Raw genomic sequence first — 26363 nt, forward strand, 5'->3', positions numbered from 1 at the left:
AGGCCATTCGGCCCATTGCGTCTACTCCGCCATTCAATCATGGCTGATCTCTGCTGCCTAATCCCATTTTCATGCCTTCTCCCCTTCTCTTGACACTCGTTCCAATCAAGGATTTAGCTATCTCTGCCTTAAAAATATCCACTGACTTGGCCTCCACAGCTCTCTGTGGCAATGAGTTCCACAGATTTTTTACCCTCTGACTAAAGAAGTTCCTCCTCACCTCCTTTCAAAAAGAGTGCCCATTTATTCTGAGGCTATGACCTCTGGTCCTAGATTCTCCCACCAGTGAAAACATCCTTTCCACCTCCACTCCATCTATGCCTTTCATTATTCTGTAAGTTTCAATGAGGTGAATAGGAAAATATAAAATAGATGCAGGAGGAGGTCATTCGGCCCTTTAAGCCATTCAATATGATCATGGCTGATCATTTAAAATCAGTACCCCATTCCTGCTTTTTCCCCATATCCCTTAATTCCTGTAGCCCTAAGAGCAAAATCTAACTCCATCTTGAAAACATCCAGTGAATTGACCTCCACTGCCTTCTGTGGCAGAGAATTCCACAGATTTACAACTCTCTGGGTGAAAGAGTTTTTCCTCATCTCAGTCCTAAATGGCCCATCCCTTATTCTTAAACTGTGATCCCAGGTTCTGGATTCTTAAACTGTGACCTCTGGTTCTGGATGATGGTTTACCTCGTCAGTTTCATATCCTCATGGCTCTTTTTTTCAGCAGACAACTAAGGCAATTTACAATGGCCTACCCACCAGCATGTCTTTGAATGGATTGCATCTTCTGTATCAAATAGAATTGAAACAGGCCCTTCAGCGATTACTGAGCATCAGATATCCATCTACTCATTGTTTCCCTGGCATTCCCTTCACTTCCCTCCTACCCACTCCCTTACCACGATTGTGCTGCCATTCCACCACTCTAATCAACCTACCAACGCAGTAAGTCTGAGATGCAGGAGGAAACTGGAGCACCTCAGGGAAACCCATTAATTCACAGCGACAACATGCAAACTCCACACAAGATTGAACCGGCGTCACTGGAGCTTTGAGGTAGTAACTCTACCAGCTGCAGCACCGTGCTGCCCAAATCGTATGTGTGTACAGTGTGTTAGTCTTGATAGAAACAAAGAACTGCAGAGGCTGATTGATACCAAAGATAGACACAGAATGCTGGAGTAACTTAGCGGGTCAGGCAGCATCTCTGGAGGATAAGGATGGATGACCTTTTGGGTCGGGAGCCTTCTTCAGACTGAAAGTAGGTGATGGGAGGGGGGAGGTGAAGATGTGGAGGCAAGAAAAGATTACTCTTAGTATTAGAGTACTGAAAACTGGGATGTGTATGATGGCAGAATTGGCAACATACTTAATTCCCAAGATAATTGTCGGACTGTGGGAGATTGCAGAGAGAGAGGGAGCCATTGGAAAGGTTTGGAATTGTAGATGAGAGCACATTGCCTACAGTGTCAAGCTGCAACCTTCTTTTTCTGCAACCTCCCCCCCCCCCCCCTCCTCCATCCCCCCCCACCCCCATCACAATGCGTCCCCCTCCAAACCTGTGCAAAGTGGTCAAGGTATGAACTTGTTGCTGCAATTACTGATGTGCCTCTTTATTTCTGAACAGGTGCAGTGCCACACTTTCACAGGGTATTGTTGGTGTGTTACTCCTGATGGAAAACCAGTGAGTGGATCTTCGGTTAAAAATCAAACACCAGTGTGTTCAGGTACTGTGTGTTGCTGCAGCATTTACCATCACTTATTCAAGGAATAATGGATGTCCATGTATACACATGCCCATGTCCCGGTGAACTCAGGACAGACTCCATTCCGGGTGATAAAGTTCACTTTCATAGATTCTTGCATTTATTGTCATCAATTGCTCTGTAACAAATGTATCTTTCACTTGCATAGACTTATTATTGTGCTTACTTTTGCAGTGTGGAGAAATATTGTAGGCTGTTTTCATGCTCTTCAGTAGTTAAACTCGGCATGTTTTAAAATACATAGTTGTGGTTGTTATGAGATATTCTTGAAAGCTAGTTTTGTGATGTTATGCGATGTGTACGGTGCAATGCTCAAGATGGGGCCTTCCTGCTGAGGCTATTAATGATTTTTACATTCATAAGGTTTGTCCGGCTTTATGTAACACAATTTCCATTTATCATTTTTGACCTCTCACCCTTTATATTCAGAACCCTGATACTAAAGGTTAGTAAAGATCTAACCATTCCAGATTGAGAATTAACAAATGTTACAAATTTCTGCCACTGAGTTGCATGTAGAAATATATCCTTATGTGATTTCCTAAAGCCCGAGCTTTCATTTTTTTCCCCGTTCTAATATCTTCTGGTCCTCCTGTTCCTGTTGAGGTTTGAAAAGTTAGGTTTTGCTTCCTTGGAAGGTTGACAGGTGGTGTAAGAGAGATGATCAGAAGATGAAGGGTTTAGATCGAGTGGATGGAGAAAATCTATTCCCTCCGCTTAACAGGTCAGTATGGAGAGGGTTTTAGCCCAAAGTCGTGGGCAGATCTGGTGGGGGAAATGAAGGGAGGCTTTTTCCCCTACTGAATTCAAAGGCGATTTCCTGACTTTTTTAAGAATGATTGTGGAACGAGTATTTTGCAGCATTGCAGCAAAAATTGCCGGTGTGCAATGAGGCAAGATTATTCCTTTATCCAATCCATGGGCGATAGTCCCCTCTACCTGTTAACAAATGAATGAAACGCAAAAACATATGAACCAGAAAAAGAACTTCATCCGGTGGTGGGCAATGAAACTTGGCAAAGTTGTGATAGTCAGTGGTGGAAGTGTTTCACTGTTGAGTTAAATGTAATCTAAATACCATAGTCCTCGTCAAGACATAGTTGGCTGCTTTTCATATTTAACTGTGTTTCTTTTTACATGTTGTGGGAATTGTATTGTGAGACCATGACACCAAAATCTCCAACTCATTTTGAGGGAGAACTTCATGTTTAAAGTATGATAACTGGATTAGTACCTTTCCGTGAAGGAGGAAGAAAAGTGATGTAAAGATGTTGTTTATCCCAAAATCGGATCCCATGGAGTTATTTAGGATTCTATGGAAAAATCCTAGTACTTCTAAAAATGAGCATTAAGATGCTTTGACATATAATAGGTGTTCAGTTGTACTTTTTACAGGAAGAAAGGTTTATAGAGTATTAATTCTCTTTTGCTTGTATTTGGCTGAGGACTATGAGGACCTCTGTTCTGCAGTGTACACATATAAAAAATGATCTTTTTGCTTTGTTTTGAAGGTTCAGTAACCGACAAGCCCTCGGGGCCCAGCAGTTCAGGCAGAAAAGGTGAGGAACTTCTTTGCTTCGCTTCAGCCTTTCCTTCTCCTGCCCGCTTACAATGCATGATAAAGTGCTCTTCAGACTGTGTGTGAGAGGAGGGGGTTGCTGTCCTTACCACAAGCTGTGGCACCAGACTGGTGTTCCTTCCTTGTGTCATGGCTCTGTCAGTGGAACTTTTTAACTGGTGGTTGCATGAGAAAGGGGTATGTGGTTGGCATGACTAATCAAGATCTGGTGGAGAGACTTCTCTGCAGCCAACTTATACCTAGATGGACTGTAACCAGGATGGTTGAGTTATTCCCCTCTGGAATACAGCCCTCTTGTTTGATGATGGAGGATTGAAAAGGGTGGTGTACGCGTGTATAGAATGTGAGTTTGCCTGTTTCTGTAGAAGAATGCTTTCAATAATTGCTAGGGAGTTGGTTCCTATACCATGGTGAAAGGTGCCACGTGACCTGAAATGTTAGTCATTTGTCATCTTGCAGATCAGAGGGATGCCCTGTGGGAGAAACATGTTGGTATCTTCTTGAGCTGGATAGTTCCCCAGCTCCAGGGATCATCTGCCTGCCTTGGTGTATTAATAATGCAGGGTGTGAGCTTGTGCCTTGACACAGATTTAGTTTATTGTCATGTGTAGCGAGGTGCGATTGTAATCATGTACAGTCTGCTGACTGGATAGCACGCTTTATTTTTGTGTGCCATCCAGTCAGTGGAAAGTAAGCACATGAATACAATCCAGCCGTCCTCAACGTAGAGGTACAGGATAAAGGGAATAACGTTTGGTGCCAGATAACGTCCAGTCAAATCTGGTTAAAGATTGTCCGGGATCTCCAATGAGGTAGAGGGTAGGTCAGGACCATAAATGCTTTGAGGGATAGGAAGGAGAGTATTTGGTAGGAGCTCTCAGCTAGTGTTTCTGTGTATCCCAGGATATCAGACTTGATGGATGGAAGGGATGGGGCAGGAGGGGGTTTGGGATGTGCTGGGGGTGGTGGTAGTGGTGGTTTGGGCTGGTGAGGGTTGTAACTGCTTGCTGATGTGAGCAGAAGGCCTGTTTGGTGGAATTCTGATTTCCTTGTGGAGTACCACTGGGTGAATCTGTATTGTGCCTTGGTAATGCTAACAATTACAAGGGAAATAGCTGTTTCAGGTGCAACAAGAATCATTGGAAAGACCATGACCAGTTGTACAGATTGTATAGATGTGTTCCTGCAGGTACCAGTTAACAATTGTATTCAATAATACCGTCATGACTGAGCTGAATTGAATAGTTAACTTGCTTTGTATTACAAAATATATGATGTACTGTTCAAAATAGTCAACCATTATGTGTTACCTGATCGAGATCCAGTATGTGGCTTTCCCTACCAGCACAACTTGGTGAATCCATCACTCTCCTGAATCAGCGACTGGTGTAATGAGTGAGGAATAGATATGTGGTGGTTGCTCAATAATACTTCATGCTTCAGTTGAAGGTTTAGAGTTTAGAGTTACAGTGCTGAAACAGGCCCTTCGACACACCGTGTCTGCACTGCCCAATGATAACCCCATACACTAGCATTATCCCACGCACTAGGGACAAATTACAATTTTACCAAAGCCAATTAAATCTGCAAACCTGTACGTCTTTGGAGTGTGGTCTGAGCACCTGGAGAAAACCCACGTGGTCTCAGGTAGAATGTAAACACTCCGTACAGACAGCACCCATAGTCAGATTTGAACGGGGTCTCTGGTGCTGTAAAGCAGCAACTCTACCACCGTCCCAATGAGCTCTTTACAAGGAAGCGAGCATTGATAACTGTACACTGCCCAAACCATTCCAAGTTGCTGACTGGAGATTTATTGATGGCAAGTGGATTGGGAGCAGGGAAAGGGATGAGAAGTACAATGTTGCTCTCCCTGGAACAGGAATTTGCTACAGACTTGCAGCACATGAGCAGGGCCTCTGGTCCATGTTCTCTGTGTTCTTGTGTTCCTGTGTTGTGGAATTCCTGCATTGAGAACATATGAAGGTCATTCACATCCTAATCGACCTTCACTGCTTTATTTTCCCTACCTCCCCTTTAACATTTTGCTGATTAACTTAAAGTTGTGCCCTTTCACAATTGCCGCTTCATTGAGGTTGAATTGAATGATTGCTTTAATACATGACATCTACTGATTATTATTGGACAGTTTATGCAATCTTGGCATACTCCACAAGACCACGGACCATTGCTCCTTTTTGTTGGCTTTGAACTCACGGATTTGGCCTTCCCCTTAGTCCTGCAATTATTTCTCTCTCCCTCCCAAGTATACATTCAAATCCTTTTGAAACTAGTTGAATATTCACCACCCCATTTCAAACCGTGTTTAGTGCGATTGGCCCCTGTGGGCAGTGGCCTGATCGGCATTTGAAAAACTTGTTGCCGATCTCCGTTTGCAAAGATGAAACCTTGAAAGGAGATGGACAGCAAGTAAGGGTGATCATTTTGTGGTTAAAATTGCAGAAAATTATCAGGGTCCCCAGATGTTTCTTGCCTTCAACTTTATGCCAGGACTTGAAAAGGTTGTTAATAATTTCCACATGTAAGCTGCAGCAACACAGGCAAAATCCAGGAAAGCAAGACACAGGGCAGAGAAAGTGAGGAAGTCTCAGACACTGTGCTTCTTCTCTTGCCCTTTGTGAAGATCAGGTGAATTCATGATGGTGGAGGGGCTCATGGCTTTGGCACGTCTCTGTCTTGTCCCATTGCTCCCAGTTTATTGAGTCTTGGCTGTGGCGTTCGAGGAGACCATGGTTGTGACAGACTTGACCCTCTTGCTGGCTTTTATGACCACCTGTGCCAGCTCCCCGACAAACAACCACACTTGGTCTTTGGTATTTGCGAGGGATGGGGAAATGGGTCGTGGAAAAGTGTGCATGTACCTGATGCTGCCGGCAATGACACCAACGCCACAATTTCCTTCAGCGGTCAATGCCTTCATGGATGTAACAACTTCTAGGTAAGAAACAAGGAACTGCAGATGCTGGTTTACAAGAGAAGACAGAGTGTTGGAGTAACTCAGCGGGTCAGGCAACATCTCAGGATGATTTGAAGGGGCGTCCCAAAAAAAATGTTGCCTGTCCATGTTCTACTGAGATGCTGCCTGATCTGCTAAGCTACTCTATGTCAACTTCTAGGTAAGTTTCTGCTTGGAAGAAGCACTCCTTCTACAAACCTGCACGTGTTTCTGACTCTGGATCTGTTCATGGATGTGGTCCATGACTCGAGTCTGGCTGCATTCCCAATAATGCACGAATAGCGAGTCGGGAGATAACAAGCCTGTGCTCACTGGAGTTTAGAAGGATGAGGGGGCACCTCATTGAAACTCACTGAACAGTGAAAGGTCTGGATACTGTGAATGTGGAGAACATGTTTCCACGAGTGGGAGATTCTAGGACCAGAGGCCATAGCCTCAGAATAAAGGGATGTACCTTTAGAAAGGAGATGAGGAGGGTGGTGAATCTGTGGAATTAATTGCTACCGAGGGCGGCGGAGGCCAAATCAATGGATATTTTTGGCAGGGATTGACAGATTCTTGATTAGTACGGGTATCAGGGGTGATGGGGAGAAGGCATGAGAATGGGGTTGAGAGGGAAAGATAGATCAGTCATGATTGAATGGCAAAGTAGACTTGATGGGCCAAATGGCTCCAAGAATTTATGAACTCATGAATTCATAGCGTGGATCTGCGTTACCTGTATCCTTGTATCGACCATCGGCCTCCGCACATTTCCAGCGCTTCTCCTACTGAATGTAATTAGCTCCACAGATCACATTGGTGAATACACCCTTCTTCATTCTTGTGTGAGGAGGGTATTTGTTGAGAAGCTGTTTACCCCTGGTAAGTGGGACACGGTCCGAGAATGCCAATGAAGGACTTTTTTTTACCCACAGTGAGATCTTGCAATGTAGGAAGCACTGCCTGGAAATATGGTGGAAATGGACCCTGGAACTGTCAAAAGCATTAATACATTAGATGGGGGAAATGAAAAGCTTGTCTCTTGAAAGAACTGACTGTTGAGTCCAAGGAGATATCACTGTAATGATGGGCCAAATGCTCTCCATTGCTAATTTACAATGTTTTTCACCAGCTTTTGAAAGGTACTGCATTGAGATTTTTTAGACTGCGACTGTAGAAATACCACTCACTGTTAGTGGACTTTTTACTAAAGTGGTTTATTGGTGACAATGACTTTTTCGCACCTTGACCATATTCTCCTCCCTGCTTCGGGCTTTGATGCCTGGAAACTGTTTGTGTAACCAGCTGCTCAATGTCATGCAACCCACGAGAAAGTGAGGCTGTTTCCTTCTGGGTTATAGGAAGGAACTGCAAATGCTGGTTTAAACCGAAGATAGACACAAATTACTGGAGTAATGCCCCTGTCCCATTTAGGAAACCTGAACAGAAACCTCTGGAGACTTTGCGCCCCACCCAAGGTTTCCGTGCGGTTCCCGGAGGTTGCAGGTGGTTGCCGGAAGTTGCAGGTAGTGGAAGCAGGTAGGGAGACTGACAAAAACCTCCGGGAACCGCACGGAAACCTTGGGTGGGGTGCAAAGTCTCCAGACGTTTCCGCCCAGGTTTCCTAAGTGGGACGGGGGCATAACTCAGCAGGACAGGCAGCATCTCTGGATAGAGCGAATGGGTAACGTTTTGGGTCGAGACCCTTCTTTAGTCCGAGTTACTCCAGCAATTTGTGTCTTCCTTCTGGGTTATCCCTGGCCGTCAGAATGGCATTTGGATGGAGATGTAACTTCCGCTCTCCTGGTGTGTCATGACCACCCCTCAACCCCCCCCCCCCCCCCCCCCCCATCATCAGCACTGCTTACACCTCCACCAGCTCCCCCCACTATCAGCGCAGAAGAAGGGAATGTGACTGACAGGCACCTCCAGGCCTTGGAGCTGAATGACCTTGTGGCTGACTGCCAATTGCTCATAAATTTCAGCTTCCAGCCAGCAAAACCTCCTCTCATCCAGCAAGCATAAACTTTGTTGCTATTTTTTATTCCTCCCCCTTTTTTGTATCAGTGGTTCTCTCCTTTTGCTTTTGCACCGAAACTCATTATCTCAGTATCTTAATTTAAAAAATAATAATTTGTGCACAGTTATCTTTTTGCACTTTGATAAAGGCAAGTCTGAATCTATTTGTTACCTTGTTTTTAGACGTGATATTTTACTTTGGACTTTAGACTATAGATTTAGCGTGGATCCAGATCCTTAACTCCGAAGCTGGGCTAGACTCCTATATGTATGGACTTGGAGGCAACAATAACACTCATTAGATTGAGAATTAGTCAATCCACTGCTCCGCAGCTGGTAGAGCTGATGCCTCATGGCGTCCGAGACCCAGGTTCAATCCTGACCTCGGATGCTGTCGGTGTGGAGTTTGCACGTTCTCCCTGTGACCTCGTGGGTTTCCTCTGGGTGCTCCGGTTTCCTCCCACATCCCAAAGACATGGGGGTTTGTAGGTTAAATGTGTTCTGTAAATTGTCCCTGATGTGTAGGGGATGGATGAGCAAGTGGGATAATATAGAACTAGTGTGTGACTGGTTGATCAATGGTGAGCATGGACGTGGTGAGTCGAAGGCCATGTTTTCATGCTGTACCTTTCAATTCAACACTGAAAGTCAGCTGGGAGATATGTGAGCGGTAATATATCTTCAATTTCTTGTGTAGGAAGGAACTGCAGATGCTGGTTTTAAACTGAAGATAGACACAAATACTGGAGCAACTAAGCGGGACAGGCAGCATCTCTGGAGAGAAGGAATGGGTGATGTTTTGGGTCAAGGTCACCCATTCCTTCTCTCCAAGAATGCTGCCTGTCCTGCTGAGTTACTCCAGCATTTTATATCCAATTTCGTCTTTCTCTGCTTGTGCCAAGTGTCTAAGATCAGCAGTGAATACAATTACTTTGCAAACATGAGCCTCCTTTATAATTTTTCATTGTCCCATCAACCTTCCTGCTTATTGGTCCTGATCCACACTGAATCTTTTTAACAATCCTTTTTGATTCAGAGTCACACAGGGTCGAAACAGGCCCTTCGGCCCAACTTGCCCACAACATCCCATCTACACTAGTCCCATCTGCCTACGTTTGAGCCATATCCCTTTATGTCTGTCCTATCCATGTACCTGTCTGAATGTTTCTTAAAATTTTACGATAGTCCCTGCCTCAACTAACCTCCTCCGGCAGCTCATTACATACACCCACCACCCTCTGTGTGAAAAAGTTACACCTCGGGTTCCTATTAAATCTTTCCACCCCTACCTTAAACCAGTGTCCTCTGGTTCTCAATTCACCTCTCCGTGCAACTACCTGATTTTTTAATTTTTTTTTTAGTATTGTGATACAGTGCGGAAACAGGCCCTTCGGCCCACCGGTTCCGCGCCGACCAGCGATCCCCACACATTAACACTATCCTACACTCACTAGGGACAATTTTTATATTTACCAAGCCAATTAACCTACAAACCTGTACGTCTTTGGATGTATTCCTATTCCTCTCGATTTTGTACATGATCCCACCCCAATTTACACACCCCTTGATAACAAACAGGCCCACGATTGAAGGATAGCCATCATGGGGAGTTGGGCTCAGGCGTTAATGGGGCTGGTGCTCACATTCACGAGTCAGCAAAGATCGAGGAGAAGCCTCCTAAGAACACGATGGGGGAGAAAGGATATGCTAATAGAGTGAAATTAAACAGAACCGTGAATAGACGAAAGATAGACACAAAGTGCTGGAGTCACGCAGTGGGTTCAGGCAGCATCTCAGGACCTTTCTCAACTTGGATCTCACCCGAAACGTCATCCATCCTTATTTTCCAGAACTGCTGCCTAACTTGCTATTTCTAGCAGAGACCAGTTGGACTGAATGGCCCATACATGGCAAAAGTTTTATGCCAGCGGATTTTAAAATATTTGATGTGTTTCTTTTTAGACAAGTGAAATCTGCCGTTCAAAGGAATAAGACATGGTGATTGGGACTCTTGTCAGTACAATGTGAAAAAATCTCAACATTTACTTACTAGGCAACCTTTACTGCAAACTTCACTGAAGTTCTCACTGCTGAGAAGTTGTTACTCTCTTATTCCCAGACTGACCTTCTCTTTCATTACCTAAGTGAGGCCACGCAGAATTGTGAAGAACAGCAACTCGTATTCCGCTTGGGTAGCTTATAACTCAACATTTCCTTCTCTAAATTTAAGTGATGCCCCCCGCCTCCCCTCCCCCACCCACCTAAGCCATGTATGCCTACATTTTTCCCATCTCTCACCACCCTAGTCACCTACTCCTTTTCTCTCTGTATGTTCATCTCCCATCACCAAGTCCCATATTTCCTTTAATTTCCCTCACCCGCCCCATCCCTCGTTCTGACTTTATATTCCACTCCTCTTCTTTCCTATCTTAGTTTAGTTTGGGAATACAGCTTGGAAACAAGCCCCTCGGCCCACCGAGTCCCCGCCCACCAACGCTTGCATGTTCACTAGTTCTATGTTAGCCCAGTTTCGCATCCTGCACACTAGGGGGCAACCTACAAATCCGCACGCCTTTGTAATGTGGGTGGATACCGCAGCACCCGGAGAATAGCCACGCGGTCACAGGGAGAATGTACAAACTCTGTGCAGACATCGCCTGTAGTCGGGGTCGAACCCGGGTCTCTGGTGCTGTAAGGCAGCAATTCTACCGCTTTGCCACCGTGCCACTCACCAACGCCCTTTTATCCCCTTTTTATCTCTAGCCTTTGTCACTCCACCCATCTGTCACTCACCACGTTCCCTTGTATCCATCTATCACTTGCCAGGCTTTGCTCTGCCCCCTCCTCCCTTTTACCTCTCTACTCCAATCAGACCAAAGAAGTCCCGAAGATAGGCACAAAATGCTGGAGTAACTCAGCGGGTCAGGCAGCCTCTCTTGAGAAAAGGAATAAGAGATCTTTCGATTCGAGGCCCTACTTAAGACTGAGGGTCACGGGACAGGGAAACCAGAGGTATGCAAAGCAAAGCAAAATATGAGGTGCTGTTCCTCCAATGTGTATGTGGCCTCCAATTTAGAGTGGAAAAGGCCCAGGACAGAAAGGACAGAATGGGAATTGGAACGGGAGCTAAAATGTTTGGCAGCCGTGAGTTCGCGTAGGTCACGGTGGACTGAGCATAGGTGTTCAGCGAAACGTCTTCTGTCCATTCCCTCCACGGATGCAGCTAGACCCAACGAGTTCCTTCAGCCTTTTGATTTTTCTTTTGCACTTGATTGCAGCTTCTGCAGTCTCTTATCTCGTATTTGTTACTCTCCCATGCTGGATAATAGGTGTAGAATTGTACTTCACAAGAAGAGGCCGTTTGGCCCATTATGACTGTCTGTGAAAGACCTATCCACTTGGCATGTCATCTCTTCTTCTCTCGACCACACAGCACCTTTTCAATTCCCAATTCCCTTTTATTTCAAAAGTTGCTTTCAAATCTCCTTCCAACTTTCCTCCAGGCAGTTGTTACAGATCATATCACGCCACTGTGTAATACCCCACAGGGTCCATGGGATCTTTCACTAGATAGTTCTGCCTTTTAGTAACCTTCCCCCACCTTTCCCTTCTGCACTACCCCCCCCGGCTGCCAATGGTAAATGCTTCTCGGTATTCAATCTATCAAGCCCCCTTTGCATAATGGAACATCTTGTCCAGGCCGTGGTAATCCTCTGCCCATATTACAACCCTAGACGTTAAGAGGCAGTGCAGTGGCAAGGTTAAGATGGTCTGTTTTGAGCAGTATTACACAAGGAATTACACAGTACACAGAGGCAATGCAGAGAGGGAGCTCTTTGTTCTGTCTTCAGAATAAACGCATTGTGCACCTCAGACAATTAACTCTTCTATTGACTGCTGTCTTTTAAAGCTGCTGCAGTTCTTCCGCCCCCCCCCCACCCCCACCCCCACCGCCTCCAACCCCACCACCAACCTTTCCCTCTGTGTCACGGTCTCTTTTCACAGCCTCGCCGCACGGAACTGAAAAGTCACCAATAATAGGGGTGAAGATCAACATTGTTCCTGTTTTGGCGTTTTTCTTCTCCTCGTAACAGTGAATTTGTCAATCAGATCTGAAAGGCAGAAAAGGAGCTTTGAATTTTGATGGCTGGGAGCTGGAGAGGCTCCCAGCTGCATGCGTAGGCAGCCTGTGGGGTGGAAGGGCCGCCCGCCACAATTGCACAGCCTACACTGGGATGTGTGTCGGGAGTGGGGGGTGGGCAGCATCTTTGAGACAGTACCGCTTTATCCGACTGCACCTGCGGAAAGCAAGGGGGGGGGGGGCAAAATATTTCCACCCCCCCCCACCCCTTCACTTCTGTTCTGAAGCTTATGAATTTTGTACCTCGAAGCTCAAGTGAGAGACAATAACCTACATACTTCAGTAAGCAAGAGTTGGCAGTGAGAGCCATGTTTACTGTACAATTTTCTTTTACTAAAATAACATTTTGAGTGTAGATTGTCTGAATGTGTGGTGTGCTACACAAGTGCTGCTAGCACTTATTAAGGCCCGCAGTCTGAAGGCCTGCAACAAATGCTGTCTCTCTCATTTTGATCTTGCTCATTCATCAAGTTTGCGTTTATTTTAAATCCAATATATTTTCCTGCTTTTTGTTTTCTGATTCTCATGAATCAGAGCGGAAATCACTGGATGGCATGTCAGTAAAGGAAGCCCCTGGATTCCCTTTTTTCTCTTTCCCTCCTCGGATTTGGGATCAAGCTTCAGTGTCAGACACTTATTCCTGACTAGATCAGTTGTGCGTCATGTCTAGTACTGTACTCTCGAGTGCCCACCTAAATAGATTGGGTAGATGCACAGAATCTTTCACCCAGAGTTGGGGAATCAAGAACTAGAGGACATAGGTTTAAGGTGAGGGGGGGAAAATAATTAATAGGAAGCTGCGGGGCAGCTTTTTGACACAAACGGTGGTGGGTGTTTGGAACGAGCTGCCGGAGGAGGTAGTTGAGCCTGGTACCATCACGACATTTAAAGAGAAATTGGACAGGTACATGGATGGATAGGATAGGTTTGAAGGATATGGGCCTAACACAGGCAGATGGGACTAGTGTAGATGGGGCATGTCTTTAATCCTGACTGCAGGTGTAGCCTGCATGGAGTTTGCACGTTCTTCCCGTGACCATGTGGGTTTTCTCCGGGAGTTCTCGTTTCCTCCCACATTCCAAAGTCATACAGGTTTGTGTGTAAATTTGGCTTCATAAAAATTGTAAATTGCCCCTAGTGTGTAAGCCGGTGCTCGTGTATTGGGGATCGCTGGCCAGCGCACACTCGGTGGGTCGTATCTCTGAACAAAACAACAATGCTGCCGTGGAGCATTGGTGCCATCAAGCAGGGTTGGCTGGCAAGGCTTGGCCATCATGACTCAGTGTTGTCATGTTTAGAAAACATGGCCGAGGCAATGCCCACCAAGAATGGGATAGTTTGGTTTAGTTTGGAGATACAGCACGGAAACAGGGTCTTCGGTCCACCAAGTCCGCATCGACCAACATTCCCCACATATTAACACTACCCTACACACACTAGGGACAATCTACGCATACAACAAGCCAATTAACCTACGAACCTGTATGTCTTTGGAATGTGGGAGGAATCCGAAGACCTTGGAGAAAACCCACGCGGTCACGGGGAGAACGTACAAACTCCGTACAGACAGCACCCGTAGTCAGGATCGAACCCGGGTCTCCGGCGCTGTAAGGCCGCAACCCTACCGCTGCGACACCATGGCCGCCTTTGAGTAGAGTGAATGAACAATACTGTCAGATAGTGTTAAGCAAAGGGCAGGTTCTCTCTCCAGTAGGTCTGTGTATAGGAGCATACACATTTGTTACAGCCACTTGGCTTGACACCTGCTGTCCTTCATAAATCGACACAAGTCCAGATGTCTTCGATCATTAATTTTCATACATCTGCAGCAAGTTGCAGCACTAGTGTGTTTTAAGGAATCATTTTCAAAATTGCCATCTCGTTGCTCTTCCGATCTATACATAATCATTTGTAGAACAGAATTGCAGATGCTGGTTTATACCGAAGATAGACACAAGGGGCTGGAGTAACTCAGCGGGTCAAGCAGCATCTCTGGAGAAAAAGGATGGAAGATGTTTTGGGTCAGGAGTCTTCTTGTAAATAATCATTGTTGGGATAAAACGAAGGTAGACAAAAATGCTGGAGAATCTCAGCGGGTGAGGCAGCATCTATGTAGTGAAGGAATAGGCGACGTTTCGGGTCGAGACCCTTCTTCAGACTGATGCCCGGGGAGTGGGAAAATGAAAGGAAGAGGTGGAGACAGTGGGCTGTGGGAGAGCTGGGAAGGGGAGGGGAAGGAGGCAGAAAGCAAGGTCTACCTGAAATTGGAGAAGTCAATGTTCATACCGCTGGGGTGTAAACTACCCAAACAAAATATGAGGAGCTGCTCCTCCGATTTGCGCTGGGCCTCACTCTGGCCATGGAGGAGTCCGAGGACAGGAACGTCAGCTTCGGAATGCGAGGGGGAGTTGAAGTGCTGAGCCACTGGGAAATCAGGTTAGTTAGCGTGAACTGAGCAGAGTTGTTGGGCGAAGCGATCGCCAAGCCTGTACTTGGTTTTGCCCATGTAGAGAAGTTGACACGTGGAACAGCGGATGCAATAGATGAGGTTGGAGGAGGTGCAGGTGAACATCTGCCTCACCTGGAAAGACTGCTTGGGTCCTTGGATGGAGGAGGGAGGGGGGGGGGGGGGGGGGGGGGGGGGGGGGTAAAGCGACAATTGTAACATTTCCTGCGGTTTATTGCAAAATAACGTCCAGTTAAATCCGATCAAAGGGATTCCAAGGGTCTCTAATGAGGTAGATGGTAGCTCAGACTGCTCTCTAGTAGTTAATAGGATTATTCAGTTGCCTGATAACAGCTGGGAAGAAACTGTCCCTGAATCTGGAGGTGTGCGTTTTTGCATTTCTATACCTCTTGCCAGATGGGAAGTAATGGGCATTGGCTTTGCATTTTTCCATTGAATTCCATGGTCATCCAAATGGGGGGAGATGTCAACTGAGCTCCTAGTTTGCTGTCACTTGTTGTATTCTTCCCCATTATCTCACATCAAGACTGCCCTGTCTGTTGTGCTCAACTAAGAATAAAACAGAATTAGTACAATGTTTCTGAGCATTGCTTTTCCAAGTCATTTCCAAACATCTTGGAAATGCATGAAACTTGCTGGGAACGAACAAAAAGATAAAAAGCAAAGTGCTGGAGGAACTCAGGGGGTCAGGCAGCATCTGTGGAGGGAATGGCAGGTGACGTTTCCAGTCGGGGCTATTCTTCAGTTTTGATCGGGGTCAGCTGACGGTCACTTTTAAGTTCGCCCGCCCCCATGTGTCTGGTGGAAGGAAGATGATTAGCCCTGACGTGTCTGAGCTCCACTGCCATAAGTGGCCCTCTGTCACTGAGCGGGGTGCGTTGCCATTCTGCTTCTGAGCTCTGCAGGGGGTAATGAGGAAGAGCAAACCACATTAAATAAATGCTGCTACCATGATGTCGGGGATAATGTGCCAATGTTGTCTCAGTTGCTCAGTGTAATTAAAAAAAAAGGAACCGTAAATGCTGGTTTATTCCAACGATAGACACAAAATGCTGGGGTGACGCAGCAGGTCAGGCAGCATCTTTGGGGAAAATGATTAGGTGACGTTTCAGGTCGGGACCCTTTTTCAGACTCAGTTGTTCAGTTCTATAATAGCAACTTCCTATCATGGCAGAGGACAACACTGGTAAATAATCCCAATGGTCCCGCATATAATCTCATAGTCAAGCATTGAACGGTCTGAGCCAGTGTTAGCAACGCCGCCACTATCCCTGTAGAAGTCGGAAACATTGACACATGGGCTTCGCAGAGTTCACTATGTGTTTTCATATACAGGGACTTATTTGTGCCTTGAGATCATGATCTCAAAGGTTGCAGCATCTGGTGTGCAACACGTCTCAGGTCTGTGGATATTTATCTTCCATTAAATAGCTGAGATAAAAATGATCAGTCACGACAAAATGCTATTATTAAGCAACAGCAGATGCCGTGTGCAATTTCCACAATATTGTTGGAATATGACTTGGAACTGCACCAACACTCAATCGAGTGCCATTTTAGGTTCCAGAATGGAATTAGCGTTACGTGGAGAAACAAGGAACTGCTTGAGTTCAATGGTAGTCCAAATGGGGAGAGATGTCAACTAGGCTGCCAGATTGTTTTGTACTTGCATAGTTAAAAAATTCCCCATTTTCTTGTATCAAGCCAACCCTGTCTGTCTGAATAGAACAAAATAAGTGAAATGATTCTGAACATTGATACTGGCTTACAAAAAAAAAACCCAAATGCTGGAGGAACTCAGCGGGTCAAGCAGCATCTCTGGACAACGTGGGTAGGTGATGTTTCCCATCCATGTTCATAGATGACCAAACATCACTTATCCATGTTCTCCAGGGATGCTGCCTGGCCCGTTGTGTTACTTTAGCACGATGTGTTATTTTTAGCATGAGTAAAGGTCAGACAGTTCTTTCTGTTTTGCATCACCTCCATTATAGCAGATAATAGACTTCCCAAACTCTTTGGTATTCACAAGCAGAATTATTTGTTGTCTACTTGTTGAAGGGCCTGGATTTTCTTTGTTTATTGTAAGGCAGTGGCTTGATATTGTGTATTCACCGAGTTGTGTTTGAATATTTCTGAACCTTCTGTTTGTCAAGCTAGGTGTGGCAGTCATTTTGTGTTGCTCGCTGACACATGTGGATGAGATGGCTGCTATACAAATACATATTTTGGCTTGAGTGTGAATTGCCCAATCTCATAGATGTTTTAGGATTCTGGTGTAATTTGTGTGCATTATTCGGGAAAGATAGATTTTGGTTATTAAAGCAGTTACTTCAGATGCTCAGTGGCACAGCTTGTAGAGCCGCTGCTTTACGGCACCAGAGACCACAGGTTCGATCCTGATTTTGGACGCTTACTGTGTGGAGTTTGCACGTTTTCCCTGTGACCATGTGGGTCCCCCCCAGGCGCTTTGATGTCCTCTCACATCCCAAAGATGGTTAATTGGCAGTTGAAGAGAATGCATGGCGAGTATAACAAATGAGGTTGACGTGGGATTAATGGTTGATGGTTTGCACAGACCCGATGGCCTAAGGGCCTGTTTCCATGCTGCATCTCTAGAAAAATTCAGTTAGTGAGTCATAGAATCATAGTGCTGCAGTGTGGAAACAGGCCCTTCGACCCAACTTGCCCACACCAGCTAACATGTCCCAGCTACACTACTCACACCTGCCCGCGTTTGGTCCATATTACTCCAAACCTCGAGTTCTTAAACAAAAATCTCTAAACACCTCACAACAAGAAATTAACGCCTGAACAAATCAGATATTGGATGGAATCCTTATATATTTAAAGCATTTTGTGGGAAACGGGATACCTTCAATGAAATGTACATTCCAGTGATAATCCTGCTTGCAACAACAGAATTTTTTTTTTAAATATTTGTCTTTATTAGTACAGTAAATTACAATAGTACAAGCCAGATATATCTTATTACATATATTGTACCGCTTCATTTGTTAAGTTTTAAGGAAGGATAGAAATAAAGAAAGTAGAGAAAGTGAGAGAAAGAAAGTTGTGTTAGTGTAAAAGAGTGATCCAAAAAAAAAACCCCATTAGTTAGAGAAAATAATTAAGAAATAGACCCTAGAAAAGAAAGAAGGAAAAAGAAAAAAAACAAAAGCTCTATTATAAAAACCGCGCAAAAGGGATATACCAACTTGGTATTTGTCCTCCCCCCTAACCAGATCCTGACACCATTTCTTTTTTGAAGTACTGATGCACCCTATTCTTGTAGTAAGTCGATAAATGCAGACCACGTCTTTTGGAAGTGGTCTGATTTGCCTGCAAGGAGGAGTCTCATATCTTCCAGGTCTAATGTTTCAAACATATTTGAAATCCACATATTTATTGTTGGAAAAGGAGCGTTCTTCCAGAATTTAAGTATAAGCTTTTTTCCCATTATTAGCCCATAATTAAATAGATTATTTTGAAACACATTTAGTTCAGGGCTACCTTCCATTGTTCCAAAGATAATCCATTCAGGTTTTGGTATCAGTTTTATTTTGAATACTTTTGTGAAGATTTCAAAGATTTCAGTCCAGAATCTTTGAATTTTTATACAAAAAACAAATGTGCGCTATAGTAGCTTCTTGAGATCGGCATTTATCACAAATAGGTGAGACGTTAGGAAAAAGTTTACTTATTTGGTTTTTGAATAGTATAATCTGTGTAAGATTTTGAATTAAATTTAGAGTGTGTCTTACGTTAATCGAGCATTTATGCACATATTGTAAATGTTTATCCCACCTCTCTTTTGACATTTTTATAGCTAGTTCGTGTTCCCAGTAGACCCTGATTATAGAAATTAGTAGAATTTGATTATACTCTCCAGAAATAATTTGCTTGAAACAACTTTTCCGAAAGACACTTTTTTCCCTTCTCAAGTCATTCGGGCCTTTAACCCAGAAGAGAAGGCTAATTTTAACCCTAACCCCCCTGGCACTTTTATGGGCATTTCTGTTCTACAATCCGTTGGGAATTCCCAAGAACCTCTAACCCCAAAGAAACCGCACCACGATTTCTTTGTCTCCACCCTTAATTGCAAGCTTGTGTTTGCGGGTCCGTTGAAATCCTGGACGAGCCCACAATGTAAATACGCTCTTCTCAAGCTTAGCCCCAGTCTAGTTCAGTCAAAAACCACTGAGTCAAGCACTGGAACAATTAATCTTTATTTTTAGATTGAACAGCAAATTCCTCTACACGATACCCAAACCACCACAGGTTCGATCCTTGTCTCTGCCTGACCAAGCCCTTCAGTCTCGTGCAAGCAGAAACACTCCAAAGGTCATGCAGCCCCCAGCGCACCTTCCAGAAATTTGGCAACGATAAGATTTTTTTTTGAGGGGGTCTGATTTACAATCCAATCCATATTTTCAGTACATTATAGCGAGTTCCCCAACAATAACAGAGCCATGTGAAGCTTCGATAAGCACAGTGTACATTTATTGGCTGCTGGTAATCCCCATCAACAAACAGCAGGGTTCACAAAATTACTTTATTGATTTACAGTAATCAATCAATAAAGTGTGGACCATTATCTGAACTACACCTGTCCCTTACAAAAGTTCAATGGGGATACCGTTAAGCAATCTAGGGATCCTCATTTTATGGTGTCTTTCATTTGGTCTCATTATTTTATCACCATTAATGACAACATGTACTGCTTTACTCCGTTCTAACAAAAAGATGTTGGTGTATTTTGTTCTCAAGGTTTTCGTGGGTAAGCTTTGATCCACCTCCAGCTGATCCCATACATCGACTATGACAAGAATACATACCTTTATATCCCCCTGATGTACCCATCTTTCTCACTTTCATTCGATATAGTCCATCTGCAATGTCGCATCCAACCTTTATTTGGACCCATAGGCAATGGTGTTGCTAACGATTTTCCCTAAAGCTGCCTTCTAGAACATCCTAAGGCTCTGGTCCTAGAATATTCGATCATCTCTGCAGTCATATGGTGGAAATTGTATTTTCATGGTTTCAGACCATAAACAATTACTGCTTATCTAGATTTCCCTGAGCTAAAGTCTGAAGTAGGGCTTTGGGGATTTGCCACCAAGTCCAGTCTCCCCTATTCCTTTGCTAACCAACAGCCTGTGGGATTGCACATAGTGCACGCATTCTCGATTTGTATAAAGTGTGGACCATTACTGCTAATGAATGGGGTCTGTCATTATGCAAAGTTTGCCCTGTTGGGAGTAGCTGTCGACGACAGTCCAGTCATACAATCTTTCAGTGCACACACCCCAAGTTGTCTCCATCATTCTTTATCTCCTTCAGTAGCCTCCTCCTGTAATTGAACAAATTATTTTGGATGGTTGGCATCAGTTTCTCCGAGGGGGACTTGTTAGTTATACTTTTAGCCTGCCTCATCATTTTGGGTACCACCACTTTACGTTCCCATGATACTTTCTTAGCTACCAAGTCGGCATTACGATTCCTAATATCAACTGGAGTCTGTCCTTTACTGTGGGTGCTACATTTCATAACAGAAATTTGTCTGGGTAGCATAAAGCCCTTCAATAAATCTGTCACCAATTGTTTATTTGAGATTTGGGTTCCTGTGGAAGTTAGAAATCCCCTATTTTTCCATAATTGTCCACAATCAGGCACCACCCCAAATGCATACTGAGAATCAGTGTAAATATTTACTTTTAGATTTCCCCCAATAATACGAGCCCTATTAAAGCGAATAATTCAGCTTGCTTTGTTGAATATGGTGAATCAAAGGCCGCTGCTTCTATAATTTCCACTTTCTGATCAACAATTGTATACCCAGACAATCTCTCACCCCACGGTCCAATAGATGTGCTCCCGTCCACATATAATGTGATGTCAGCATCCCTCAAGTCCTCTCTTACAGATATTTCCTCCTCTATGACAAATAGATAGTCATGTCCTGCTTTTGATTGCTCTTCTGGAGGTGAAATAAGAAGAGGCTGGGTTAATCAATGTACAATGTCTGAATTGCAGTTTTGCATTATTCAAAAGATAGATTTCATACTTATTTTGGCGGGCCATTGTTAAGTGTTGGGTTTGAAGCTGCACCAACAATGCTGATACCGAATGTGAACAGTACACTACAATCTCCTGCTGGGGGATCAAATTAGCAGCTGATTGTAAACTATTATATATTGCAGTTAAAATTTGAGTGCAAAGTGGATGTCCCCTGGCTACCGGATCTAATTTAGAGGAGTAATTCGCAACTGGACTATGTCTATCCCCATGTTTTTGAGTCGGAACCGAAGTTGCACATTCAGATAAAATGGCAGGGCTTGCATCAGTGATCTTTTTAAGTTTTCAAAGGCCTCTTGTGCTTTCTTTGTTAATTTGAATTCACCCTCCTTGCTGCTATAGGGTGTTAGTTCCTTGGTTTCCAGAACTGTGTTAGGGATCCAGGTTCTACAATAATTGACCATGCCAAGCCATTGCCTCATTTGTTTGGCTTCTTTTGGGATTGGGAATTCGCAGGTGGGTTCAAGTCTGCTTTTCTCGAGACTCCTTTCGGTTGCCGAAATTGTAATTCCTAAAAATGTTACTTTCTCCTAGGCAATCAATACTTTTGACTGGGAGACAACATATCCCAAATCAGCTAAATAGTTTAGTAGTTGAGCAGTGTCTTTCCGATTACTGGATTCGTTTTTGCTGGCCACTAATAAATCATTAACACACTGCACTAATGTTGAATTCATTTTGAACTTTAAAGTACTCAATTGGTCTTGTAGACACCTGGAAAATAAAATAGGTGAATTGATAAATCCTTGAGGCAATCTGGTCCAGGTGTATTGTTGGCCCCTATATGTAAAAGCAAACAAATATTGGGTGTCTTCGTGAAGAGGCAGAGAAAGGAATGCATATTGCAGGTCGACTAGCGAAAAGATATTTGTTTCAGCTGGTATTTGTGCTAGGATATGGGCAGGGTTTGGCACTCGGGCATGGAGCGGTTCCACAACAGAATTGATTTCTCTCAGATCTTGTACTAGTCTATATTGCCCCTCCTTTCCCGGTTTTGGGACGGCAAGAATAGGGGTGTTACAAATCGAATGGCACTTCACCAATATTCCTTGTTCCAACAAAACCCAAATTAATTTGTCAATGTTGCTGACAGCCTGTAATTTTAATGGATATTGTTGTATTGAAGGAAGAGTTAGCCCTTTCTGGAGAGCTACTTGGATGGGATTGGTGTTCACGCATCCTACCTGAGCTGTGTCCTCTGCCCACACTTGGGGGTCCACATACTCACATACCTCACTCCCCAGATGATGACATAAGCGAGTAACAACTGCCCTTGGGGCCTGATAAAATTCAACAACATATTGATTAGACAAATTTTGCTTTGGTAATTATTCGGGTCTGCCATGGTGATTGCCTTTCTTACCATCGTTCCTAGGTCATTAGCTCTTGCCGGGTAATTCACCTTCCAGGTAATGTGAGGAGCAAGTTCTTCAGTTCTTTTCCATAATTGTGCTGGTATTTTGGTGTATTCGGCAGCTCCATCTTCCCCTCAACTAGTGTCAACACTTCCACCTCCCAATCCTGTCCTTTCTGTGGTGTAAAGAAGGTTTCCAGTTCTTTATCCTTCCCACTCCTGTCGTAGGCCAGTGTAATGTGAAGTGGGGGTTCTTCGTCCAGATCTAAGGACCACCATTGAGGGGTCACTATGGAGTAACACTGCCATAAGGGAGCCCAGGGGGTCACTACTATGCCTCTGTCGCCACATTCTATTTTTAATTGGAAAGCACAGAGCAAATCTCTAGCCATCAAATTGCAATCTAATCCGGTGGTTATCACAAATCTGTGTCTGATTGCCTTTCTGCCATGTACTACTTCAACTGGCTCAGAGATGGGATACTGGCAAACTTGTCCTTGAAACCGGACAAGTTCTGAACTTCTTTTGATTCTGGGAGATTATAAATTGATTGGAGGGATGACATGGATGTGCCAGTGCTGGTGTTCCCTTCTAATTGTACAGACAATGTAGGTTCTTCGTCAGACTTGCATCCAGTCACCATTAGGTTTGCTGATCATAGGCGTGTGAATGGGTTATTCTGGGAAAAGGAGATTTCCCCCCCTTGATTCTTGATTTTTCTGCCAGTTCCCTCTGTGCTCTCTAGGATCCCGTTGATCTATTTTTTTTAGTCTTCAAAATTTCTTCTGTGACCCCCTCTTTCGTTCTTTTCTCTATTTGGGCACCCCCTACTCCAGTGACCTATCACTGCAAGTATAACACTGGCCCACACCAGATGACCTGTATCTCCTTAAACTTGGTCTCTGGGGTACTGGCTCCAGGGCAGGTATCTGTCTGTGATATCGGTCTAGATATTCCTATACTCTAATTTTTCCCAATCCGTAATTTGCTGGTACTCTGGGGATCCATGATTCAGGATCAGATTTTGGCATTTCCTTTCTGAGTACATATTCGGTCTTTTGTTTTACTGCAGGCAGACTCTCCTGCTTCTTTATGTCCCTCCAGTGATACCTTACTGCCCTAGCCATTTGACTGGCACTATTTTCTGTCCAGTCCATGTTATTAGTTTTAATGTATTCCGCTACGTTAGTGGGAAGGCAATTCAATAAGATGCCACAATATTGTGGGGAATTTACTCCGATTCGATAATTTGTCACCCGATTGATCCATATATAATTCGGAGAATCGTTCTAAAAATTCATCTGCTCCCTCTCCCTTTTTTGGTCTTACATCTAGGATTCTGGCTAAGTCAATCGGCTTTTGAAGAGTGTTTGCAAGGGCCGTTAAAACAGCCTCTACCCTTGCATTATTGTCCGCTATTATATTCGCTAGAGCTTCGTGCGACAGCTGTCCTAAAATTGTTAGGACTCTGGTATGTTCACTTGGGGTAATTATTTGCTGGATCACTGCCCATAGATCTCGGGAGTCTGCGTGGTAAACGCACATTGTCGTTCTTGGGTGATCCACAAAAGAAGCAGGTGATTTTCTGCGATCGGGTATTTGACTTAAAGCCATCATCTCGTTGGGCTTCCATGGGTTATAGACTCTTATAGTACGGGGATTATTTGCACTCACTACATTGGCCGGATCAAAAGAAGGATTAGGCATTTGCCTAACAGGGAACTGTCCAAGGGTTGTTTGTTTAGTTTTTCTACTTTCTGCCATATCAAGATCTATCTTGGTTTCTTCAATTGTTGTCTCACCCCCAGATGTATCTTCCCCTTCACTACGGGGTTCACGGTACCTCCTAAATGATTCCTTTTCCTCTCACTACTCGTTCAACTCGTCTAGGTTTAAGCTCGCAAGAATATCCTGATTTCTGTACTCTTCCTCTACCTTCTTTGTCCTTAACTACTTGAGTTTTCCTTTTATTTTGGCTTCTGGTACCTTGAACTCTCAGACTATCTACGATGAATGGAGCGGTCGGGTTTAAGGAATCCTGTGCTACAGAATCTGATTGTCTATTCTGTTCATAAGCTACACAATGCGTATCTGAGGCTTGGGGATCATAAGAGGAGTAATATGGTGGTCGTGGATCTTTACTTCTAACACATTCCCAATCTTCTAAATACTCATTGTCGTCCCCCTCAAAACTAACGCCAACCATCGGGTCCTCACGCTCGAGATTCACTGGTGGCCGTTTCCCTTTGGAAGATTTTCTTTTCCCATTTTTAATACGTTCAGGCTCCTCTCTGAATATGCCTGGAGGTTGGTATGCTTCAGTATCCTCTAATTCTATCCCCCGCTTCCAAGTTGCTCCCTTCCAACTTGCCAATCTTTCCGTGTCTCTACTTGCCTTCCGTTCCTCATAATAATTTTTCCACAATCCAATTAATTCCCTTGCCTCTTCTCTATCGCTGCATTGCTATATAATTTGCTCAATGTACTTCAATCCCTTCACTGTATCTACGCCACCTTCAGGAAATAATTCACTCCCTAATTCTTTATTTAATACCCCGGGAAGATTTCTCAATCGTTCAGCTCTTTGTGGAAACTCCCTGCATATTACTTGTAACAGACTTTCAGAATCGGCAGTCATATCTCGATCCACGTGATTCCCCATTCTAAAGGACAATGGAAGCAACTCCTAAGCCACTCACACCTTCTTAACTATTTCCCCCTTACCTCAATCCCCAAGACTACCAAGATCGCTCCCGAACAATGGCCAACGGGTCCGAAACGCTAGTAGTCTCGCATCACTTTCAATACAATCGCACAATCAATCTTTCCAATCTATTCAATCGTACACCTGAATCTCTTCTCACACAATTCCACTCTACAATTTTAACAGTCCTCAATCATCTACGGATTAAGGTGCTCCAGGGAACAATCGACCACAATCAAACACGTTCCCACAACCCGTTTCCTATACCCAGAGCAACCTCAATCTAAACACATGCAAATGAGCTCCAGAAACCCAAACAAAATTGTATACAGAAAATAAATTTTACCGCTTATTATTATTATTACACACAACCACATGCCTATATAAACCACGACCATTCGTCTAATATCGCATTCGTCAACTGTACAGTTCGAAAAATAAATCACAGTATATTTTAATCCCTCCTTGTGGTATGCTCGGTCAATGGAACAACCCCTCCGCCAAAACAATGATCGGAAGGTTACGAACCCTTGGCCGAACAATCACGAGTCGGACTCCGATTATAACAAGTCCCGATCAAGCTATATTATTACAGCCGATTTAAACTATCACCATAACAGTGTATCTAACACTTGAAATTTAAATCAAAGGCAATACACGGTAAACACAATGCAATAGTGGCAGCCTTACATATACTTTATACACAACTTCGAAGTTTTATTTTAATACACAGAATTCTGACAAAATATGTGCACACTTTAAATTGTCCAGCACTTCAATATGAGATTCTGAATTTAGTGACTTTCAAATCGAAGAATTTCAAATCGCTCTGATCTGACTAATTAGCTTTTTGGTGCGGAACTCGACGTATGCTAATTTCAATTCAAATTTGTGTGGATATAGAATTCCCGAATTGATTAGAATATTTTCAACCAATCTATACTCTAACCATCGAGTGCCCTATGCCTTTACGAGGGTCCTCCCCCGTCTTTTCATGGGCACCTTAAACAGGTGTGGACTTTAACCAACATAGGCTCTCCCTATCAATAAGGCTTCTTCCTTTCCACCTGCTTGGCACCGGGTGTCAGCGCGTAACCTCTTCACGTTGGCAGTCGATGCCGATGCCGATCTTTGGAGCGCGCTTCCAATCTGCACTCCCAGCAATGACACAGTGCTTAGCCGCTTAGCATTGTTACACCCAGGTCGTCTTGAAATATCCAGTCAATTGGATACCCGATCTGGGCAGGGCCTCGAACCTCTAGTTTTATTTTTTATGGAAGAGTATTT

The 26363-nt window shown here is 44.1% G+C and overlaps 1 protein-coding gene and 1 long non-coding RNA gene across 4 annotated transcripts in view; one reads left to right on the forward strand and one right to left on the reverse strand.

Moving 5' to 3' along the window:
- smoc1 (SPARC related modular calcium binding 1) overlaps window positions 1-26363 on the forward strand; it is a 195062-nt gene that overhangs the window by 44326 nt on the left and 124373 nt on the right. For all 3 annotated transcript variants that reach the window (XM_055640814.1, XM_055640812.1, XM_055640813.1), the window contains exons 4-5: window positions 1634-1733; window positions 3284-3331. In XM_055640814.1, the coding sequence (XP_055496789.1) occupies window positions 1634-1733; window positions 3284-3331 (148 nt within the window). The remainder of the gene's footprint in view (window positions 1-1633; window positions 1734-3283; window positions 3332-26363) is intronic.
- Window positions 4974-12560, reverse strand: LOC129700379 (uncharacterized). Its single transcript, XR_008724049.1, has 3 exons — window positions 12303-12560; window positions 7047-7303; window positions 4974-5316 (listed from the first exon to the last, which is right to left on the reverse strand). It is a non-coding gene; the product is annotated as an uncharacterized LOC129700379 (long non-coding RNA).

This window comes from Leucoraja erinacea, chromosome 9 (assembly GCF_028641065.1).
Source record: "Leucoraja erinacea ecotype New England chromosome 9, Leri_hhj_1, whole genome shotgun sequence".
NCBI classification, from domain to species: Eukaryota; Metazoa; Chordata; class Chondrichthyes; order Rajiformes; family Rajidae; genus Leucoraja; species Leucoraja erinaceus.